General features: G+C 36.6%; 1 protein-coding gene across 1 annotated transcript; it reads right to left on the minus strand.

Annotated features, from left to right (window-relative positions):
* Positions 1 to 1322: 1322 nt before the first annotated feature.
* On the minus strand, positions 1323 to 8277 carry LOC147568854 (protein NLP9-like). Its single transcript, XM_086655250.1, has 6 exons — positions 7786 to 8277; positions 5381 to 6567; positions 5122 to 5166; positions 4281 to 5006; positions 3747 to 3870; positions 1323 to 2695 (listed from the first exon to the last, which is right to left on the minus strand). Exons 2-6 carry the CDS (start codon positions 6305 to 6307, stop codon positions 1584 to 1586), a joined length of 2934 nt encoding a protein of 977 aa, XP_086511376.1. The 5' UTR covers positions 6308 to 6567; positions 7786 to 8277; the 3' UTR covers positions 1323 to 1583.
* Positions 8278 to 8908: the final 631 nt, after the last annotated feature.

Here is an 8908-nt window from a genome sequence, read left to right on the forward strand (position 1 = left end):
GGTCGTACAAATCTTGTGTCGTCGCCCATGCTAGAGCCTCCGATTGGAAACAAAACCTCATACCACGTAGGTGGTGGCTAAAGTGAGGACAATATCGATGTGGGGGGTCTACGATGTCGTTGGGTACTCTGATGGTTGCGCGAATCGTGTGTCGTCGCCCATGACGAAGTCTTTTGGCGGGTTTCGTGAAGCCTTCGAACAAAATCTCGTACCTGTGTGAGGTGGAAAAACCGAAAACAATATCGACAACTGCTAGGGCTTGGGGCGTCACAGTCACGTTCCAAAATATTTGCTTGGCTCGAAATGGGGGAATCTTGTTCATCTACGGATGGAATTCCCCCTAGAGGGGGTTATTAGCATATTCAAGGAAGGAGGTGGTTTTTCCTCAACAAAAAAAAAAGGAAGGAGGTGGTTTTGGGATTCCCTTTTTCGCAGAATTACTTGATTTAATATTTCCGAACAAAATTATTCTTAAAATGCCTGAATATTAAAGTTGTCTAATGTAATATCAAAATCGAAAAGATTACATCTAACTTTGTTATTTACAGATCTTATGGTGAATCCTCTAGAGTTTCGGTCACCACCATTGTCTCTCTCCTATTGTAGCAATTCTCACTCTCTCTGAGGTAACTATTGTCTCTCTCCGATTTTCTCAATCTGTCTCGTTCTATGTCTCTTTCTCTCTCTAGTTTCTAAATCTGACTCGATTTTTCTCTCTTCAAGTTAGAATTCTCTAAAGTTTAATTATTTAAATATTATCATTCGAATTATTTGTAATGAATCCCACTGCGTTTGTAATGAATTCAAGTAGAAGACAAGTTTCTTAATTCTCCCTCTCTGCTCTCTCTAGTATTCTGTATCTATTTCTTTTCTCTGTTTCACTTCAAACAAAATCTTTCTATTTATTTTGATTATTTAAATCATCATATACAAATTTTATAAAAAAAAAAAAAAAATCATCATATACAAATTTCTTTAATGGGTCTATAGGGTGAAAGACTAGGATTGCTTAGTTTCCTCTTTTTTTTCATGGATTTTACTACTTGACATGCGTTGTTTATGTAGTTATAAGAAAAAAAAATCGAAAATGATAAAACATAATTTTCACAAAACCTTACGCTCGTATTCTAGTTCGAACGAAACACCAAGTTACAGAATATGTCATGCACGCCAGACATGGCCTAATAGTTCTTCAGCTTGGGTGCCCTTCAATTTGCAGTAACTGTCCTACAAAACTTCTTCCACATGAGAAACACAAAAAAACACATTACCCCTAAGTACAGATCAAAGACGAAAACCCTTGCAAGAACAGAAAAAAGAAGAAAAAAAACGATTATATTCCTTCGAACTTGGACTCAGGTTCTTATTGTTCGTTCCTATACAGCCAACCGTGTGAACAACAACATGATTTGGCATAGCTCCTTCTACAAGAATGTACATATCTATATTTTTTACAACTATCAGGCTCCCCAACTTCCACTTTAGCTGTTTTCTCCTGGTTACAGACATTCAAACAAGATAAGAGAAAGATATGATTTTTACCGGATGGACCAGATTCTTGCTTCATTACGCCATCGAACCACTCATGTCCCCAAGCAATTGCTACTGGCTGAACTACCCATTACGCAAGTGACATCACGAACCATGAGCTTCATAGTTCTTGACCCAATACACTCCAATATTTCCACGCACTCCTCAAGATCGGAATCGCTTACTAACATCACCCATTCTTTCTCGTCATCTAAGTATTTGAGCTGAAAAGTACCCGTTGATATTTTGAATCTCTTTCCAATTTCCTCAAACAATTGATGACATCCAGTGAAAGGTTCGTACTTGAATCTCACTGTATCTTCTTTGTATGTAGCTTTGACTGTGATTGCAGATTCGCGGTCTCTCGTCGATGATTTGCTTTTCGATGTATTCTGTGTATGGAACGAGCTTGATGTGCAACCATTTATCATTGAACCTGAACCATTGGATGAACCTGTAACATCTGAACAAGTTGGTTGATTATGTTCAACTACACCATCATAACCGTCCATCTCATCGACTGCTAACATAGAAATTGAGCTTTGAGATGTAAACTGACAGTTGGAATTCTCCATATTTGTCAAACCACCATTACTCGAAATCCAGCCTGCACATCTCTGCTTAGCAGAATAAGATCTCCGAGAGATATCATCGCAAGATCCCCATGCCATTGTCTCAAAGTCAACTCGCTGTAAAGATCCAGTGTCCAGTGCACCGAATTTAATACCATCAACACATTCTACTAGAGAAATATTTGCACATTCTCTTTCTAAATTGCGAGTCTGAGGAAGAACCATATGACCTACATTACCAAGTTGGGGTCCTTCGAATGAACAGCCATCCCTTTCCAACTTCACAGTAGAATTCTCACACTCCATGTAAGGGGCTGAAGGTACTGAAATCACATCTTGGGATCCCGAGTCTGAATTTCTAGGTGTCTTGTGTGAAAAAAAACTATTCTGCATCTCCATGTCTGAGGACATGGTGGTTGCTGCAACAAGATTCCCAGTGATGGGGTCAAACTTCAACCCTCCCTCTACTCCTTCGACTGAGTCGATTACAGTCTTTATTTTCCTTAATGACCGGTTCACCTTGTTTATTTTGCGAGATGGCCATCTAGAAATCCCATGTTGTCTACATATCCTTTTCAGAGTAGTAGGGCAAACTGCAGAAAGAATTAAGTTCAGAGTCAGGACTACTATCAATGGCAAACCGTTGTCCAATAATAAGTAAACTATTTTACAACACTCGGATATGCTTATCAAATACTTGGACACCATTTACTTCTATAGGTATGAATGTATGATGTACAAACTTGCAAGTACATGAGAACATCTCTCTGTAAACTTTCACGCCATCATGTTAGGACCATACAATACCACTCTTCCGAAAGATGTGTCAAAAGTAAAAAAAATCACAAGTGACAAGTGAAAGAATTAATGACTACAACAAGAAACTATGTATGTACTATGGAGTCCTGTACCAGCCTCTTCCACTTGCCATGTCTTACCTCGTACAGGTGTCTGCTACAGATACATTTACTACAGTCCATGTTACATAGAAAAAGCAAGACACGCCATAACATACTTTGTGTAGAATATGCCAATGAAACCCTAGAAATTAAGACCTTTTTTCTTTTTGTTCAGTAAGGAACAATTTCCCACTCATGCTGGAAGAATCTAGTTCAGTGATGTATTACACTGTAAAGACGCGAGTTAAACATTTATCGTGGTCAGTGAAGATCCAAGGATAGCCTAACAGCCACTTGCACAAACCACAACAAAAGGGCTATTTTCTATTTCTTTTATTTAATTAGTTGTTTATGTTTCTTAAATTAAGATAAGTTTATTTCTTTTAGAGTTTATCTCTAATTCCTTATTCCTTAAGAATAAGAACTTACCATTAGGAGAGGATTCTCAGTCAGTTGTTTACCAATAAACAGGTTTTGGAGCCTCGCACAAAATTTTTTTAACTTATTACTGAATAATTTGTTTTAGTTAATCTAGAGAGTTTAAGACAGATTTCTAGATGAGAATTATTTTATCCTCAGAAAGTATCTAATGTCGACCAATGAAATGATATGATCATATCACATACCCATCTGTACTGTACGAACTCTGAAAGATCACAAATGACCTGTTTCAACTCCTACGCGTAGATTAACATGTTATTGAATTAATGATAATGAACACATCAATGTAAAAAAAATTTCTTACCACCAATGCTTTTTGCAGCATCCTTGAGGCTTCCTGAAAAATACTGCTGAAGAACACTTAAGCTGATGTTCTTCTCTGTTGTACTTAGTTTTTTTTCCTTCTGCCTCTTTGACCCAGTTATTGCCTGCATATCAATGAAAAGAGAAGTCAGCTTATTGAAGCATTTATTATATACAAAGTTGCGTGTATATAACTAGCAGAAGGAGTGAGTGAACTTTTCAGATAATTATCGATCAACTTGTGAAAAAATTATAACTGAACTTCAGCGTGAAGAAATATGTTTCTGAATAAGCACTCAGTTCCAGGAAATCTGGAAAACAAAAATCCCATAAAGATGTAATAGTTTAAAAAAGGTCCAGATGGTACTCCTCCCGTCACTATTCATGTTCCAGGTATGATGCGAGTTGAAAGTCGAAACCATTTTTACCAAATTGGACGACCACATTCAATTGCATACAGAAGAAATGTTTCAAGAAAAAACTTTGGTGACTTTCCACAATGACGTCCAAAACACGAAAAGGAAACAATCATCACCTGATCTTGTGAACCATCTGCATCCATGTTGTCAGTCATAGCATTGGGAAAGTGCAAGACCCCCCTTTCCAAGTCAGAGCATTTCCTAGACAGAAAGTTTGATGACAAATTCGGTGTTGCTCCCTTCTGAATTCTTAACTTAGCGTTTTCAATTCCATCTAATTCGGCACTTGAGACTGTTCGCAAGCTCCTGCAGACCCTTTGCATGGTGTTGGAGAGGCTGTTCAACAGCAGTTGTTGCTCCGGACTCCCTCTGCAATTGACAGGGAGAAAGAATTCTAATACGAAATCATCATCTCCCGTGTAAGTACTCCTTAGCCTGATAGCAACAGCAGAATTTAGACCAAACTTGCGTGCATGATGTACAAGAGGATAATCTCTTATATCATAATCTTTCACGTCAGGGGAGAAAAAAGGATGGTTGGATTGAAGTGCTCTCCCCGCAATTCCTTGCCCTTTCTCAAGGAAATGTTCAGTACATGCATGCACAAACCCTTGCATCTCTGTATTATTCACATAACATGCAGTTTCCTCAAGAGATAGTATACTTCTCTCTGCATTAATCTTACCCTCTCCTGTACAAACTTCAGTAAATCCTTTGTTAGTGCCATCAGGGTATCGACATGGAATCCATGTCAAGGCTAGTGGTAGCCTATGCGCATGACAAGCAGCTCTTAGAACGTCGACTATCTCAGCCAAGGCAGCTCTTTGGTTCTTCGAGAAGCACTAGAAAAGAATAGTTATCCAAAAGATAAGTGTCGAGAATCTTTATACATCACAAAATTTTAAAGAGAAATAGTCTTTGATGATGTTAACGACCAAGAAGAGCGTCAATAAGTACCTGTGATTGAAACCGAGGCGGTGTGATGGTCCTCAAGTCAACCGACTGCAAAATAACAAGGTTAAGATAAATGAATAATCGTCTTTTATGAAACACTGAAACAGATGATGTTTGCAGAATCCTTTTAAGCGAACAACCGAAATAGCAAGATTCTTGACGGTTCAACTTCAAGCCAAGTATCCAATGATGAATGGTCACAGTTCATTGACCTAGAAGAGAATTAATATGAAATATAAGTATACGGAAGAGAATTTCTGACCTGAAGAGCACGACAAACATTTTCAATCTCTAAATCAAAATTAGGTTTTTCTTTGACAGTGACAAGCTCCAATACAGCACAACACGAGCCCTCTTCGGGGTCCAAAATTGGCAAGGCAAGGGATCCACGAACTTCATGGTCAATTGCATGTTTTACCCGCAAGTACTCAACCATGTTGTAGTACATGACATTTGAGGTCCACTCGGGCAACTTAGAGATGAACACCCGTCCAGGAAGCCCAGGAAATGTACCAGGTCTCTCTTTAGCAGGAAAAGTAAAAGACCTCGATACTTCACGATAACCAGCAAGCATTTGATCTAATAAATAAGGTTGTTCACAAGTACTTAAAACAACCTCATTTCCTTGTTTTAGAGGTACCCAAACTTGAGCAAGAATCCCCACTCCAGATGATTCTTTGAACATTCCAAGAGCCTTAAGCATCCTTTCAGCAAATGTCCATCCAAGAGGCCTAGGAATCATTCCAATTGCCGTATCCATGACATTGGCTGTTTGAAAAGATTCATTGCTTACTTTTACACGAGAATCATTTCTTTCTGTAGGATTGTGTGGAAAATCAATCTGGGTATCAGTTTGTTGAAATACCATTTTATCACCACAATTGGAGAAACCCAAATCAGGAGAGCCACCATCGATCATAGGGAAAGCAGAGGAACTTTGTGCATTGAAATTCAGAGGACTAAAAGTTACAAAACTATTATCATTTACTGGTGAAACCATAGATGATGGACTACTACCAAAATCAACATAATCAAAATTCATAATCTCTGAGAAACTAGTAAATGGATCCAGAGCATTTTGGTTACTTGAATTGCCTTCCATCGCCATGAAACAATCCATCTGAGGTGAAAGAGATGAAGAAGACCAATAACTTATTCCTTTTTCTCTGGGCGTGAAACCAAACTCCATCTTCACTTACTAAACAAATGAAAATTCCTTTTAAGCTCAAGTTTCTCCAATAAATATTTCCCCACAATTTTCTTTCCCAAAAATAAAACCTCAAACTTTCCCTCCATTCAGTGTTCGGGAAACCCAAAGTGAGTTCTGCAACCCTAAGTTCTCGATAAGCTTTATAACGAGTTAAACAACAATCAACTCAATTCAAATGGAAGTACATACTCTTGCGTCGGCATACCACAGAGACCCACTTCTCCAATCCAATAGAAAATCTGCATGAACAAGGCAAAATTTTCAATTTCATAAGAACCCAAAATATCTCAGGAATTTGTTCCTTAATCTGAAACAGTTTTGAATTAGTGTTTCAAAAAATGAACGTTAATTTAAATAAATAGCTGATAGATGCCAAATTCCACCATCAACTCATCATATCTATCTATACACAGTTCAGATTTATAATACTTCTCAATCAACTGGTCAATAAAATTCTGACAGTTTTTGGGAACGTAACAGATTTGAAAACCCTATCTGAGCTAAAGAAGTTGACAAAACCGACCAAAATATCCCAGCTAAAAGACGATGGATTTCGGCCGGCAAATCCTCGAACCTTAGCTAAATCTGTTGCTACATAAAGAAATAACATATTAATGAGAGAGGTAGAAAGAGACGCACACGGAATTCAAGAGAGAGGGGTTTTGGCTGGACATGGGTAAGGAAGAAACCATACAGGAGGAAAGAGGCGTCAAACTAATGGTTGCTTACTAAAAAGGTAATCCTTTTTCACATCGCCGAAACCAAAAATTCACATCAAAGGAGGGTATAATTAGTATTAAAGTGCTGAGGTATACGGAAAATAACAACCATTTTATCAAAAACTACACGTTGTTAGGATTTTGACCACATATCCTAATTATCTTTACACGGATGTGTGTCCGACCGTTTTGGCGGTCGCTTTTTTAATCTATTTTGATCAATACAACCGTTTTTTACTCTATTTTGATCAATACAACCGTTTTTACCACTTTATACCGTACTTTGATCAATGGAAAACCTTTTCCTTAAGCAAAACCATTTTCCTGTAATTTTGGCATTGATTGAGATTACTGTACAATTCAACAAGTCGATAAACAACAAAGGAATTAATATATTTCACAAAGAAAGTTGAGGTATTGACAACAATAAATCTACCAGGCAATGTTAATAAATGGGTCATAAAAACTATCCAAATGGCCAGCCATTGAAATTGAAATTTAAGATCCCCAATGCACAAAATCATCAGATAATCAGTGTTCAAACAAGGAAATTCAAATAAAATTGAGAAGAACCACACAATCCATAAAAACTAGATACAATTAAGGTAACCTAATTCAATTATAATTCATCAACTTAGCATGCAATAATTCAGGAAAGAAAATGAATTTCTACTGATTCAGATAATGAAAATGCATGATTTGATTTTCTAACAAACATTAATAGGTCTCAATACTCACTTCTGGTGAAATTTATTGGCACAGAAATAAACCCAAACCCATCCTCCTTCTCTCTTTTGGAGAAATTGGGGAAATTCAGACGGATGAGAGATTCCTTCAACTCTCTCTAGAAAGCCTTATCCTTAAACTGACTTCTTCACTCAAAATCAGATTTCTCCCTCTTCCTTCACAAACACCTCTCAATAGCAAAGAAAACGCTTAAAATGAAACCCTAACCCTAGCTTCCTCAACATCTGTTTGATCTTTTCACCTTTTTTTAGCGAAGTGTTCGACTGAAACACACTTTCTTCGACAAGTTCTCAATAAACACCCACCAAACCCTAACTTCCTTCTTCAAAATGATCTACTTTTCTAGAAGACCCCTAATCTAATTAACAAATTACAAGTCCACCCAAAGGGGGTTATTTATTTTCTACCGTAAATACCCTTATCTTGTATAAGAAATTACTAATTCTTCATTCAGAAGTAATGACGTCTGAATAAAACAGAGTTAGGGCAGCCTTATGGTTGATGATGCCATTCTTCTGCAGAGGATTTGAAAAAGGTGCCCTATTTTTAGACTTTTTTTTTTTTTTTGTTGAAAGCGACCCTATTTTTAGACTTACAACATCCAAATCTATCTATATATAATTTAACTTTCTAGAATGGATTGATGATGTAATATCATTTTACTATGTAAAACCCACTCATATAATTTGTTATTTTATTTTAAAGTCAAATTGAATTGAATTTAATATGTTTGAATTTATTTTATTGAATTTAGATTTTTTGTAAGTGGGATTTTAATGGATGATAGGTTATTAGAAGTGAAGGTGACTTATTTTAGTTGAATTTTTATATATTATGATGGACTTTTTGGTTTAAATTAGAATATTGTCAATAGATTAGCTTTTGAAAATTTTCTTACTTTTTATTTGTTTTAGAGATGGGTATAATTTGCTAAATATATTTAATGATTATTAATTAATAACTTATCATGTAAATGTTGTATAATCTTTTTTTCAGGTGTGCTCTTAGTGACATTTTAGGTAGTGGTAATCTTGCAAAAAAAAAAAAGTAGTGGTAATGAGTTTAGCAATAAAATGGTAGTGGTAAATTGGTGGGTGCCCTATATAATAGTGGG

The sequence above is a fragment of the Eschscholzia californica genome, unplaced genomic scaffold (genome assembly GCF_041429995.1).
Source record: "Eschscholzia californica isolate CP2 unplaced genomic scaffold, dmEscCali1.0.p SCAF_1, whole genome shotgun sequence".
NCBI classification, from domain to species: domain Eukaryota; kingdom Viridiplantae; phylum Streptophyta; class Magnoliopsida; order Ranunculales; family Papaveraceae; genus Eschscholzia; species Eschscholzia californica.

Coding starts and splice junctions, on each gene's coding strand:
- LOC147568854 (XM_086655250.1), bottom strand. CDS start 6,307: ATGGAGTTTGGTTTCACGCCCAGAGAAAAAGGAATAAGTTATTGGTCT. Junction 5,007..5,121: donor CGCCTCGGTTTCAATCACAG/GTACTTATTGAC, acceptor ATTCTTTTCTAG/TGCTTCTCGAAGAACCAAAG. Junction 3,871..4,280: donor CAGATGGTTCACAAGATCAG/GTGATGATTGTT, acceptor ATTGATATGCAG/GCAATAACTGGGTCAAAGAG.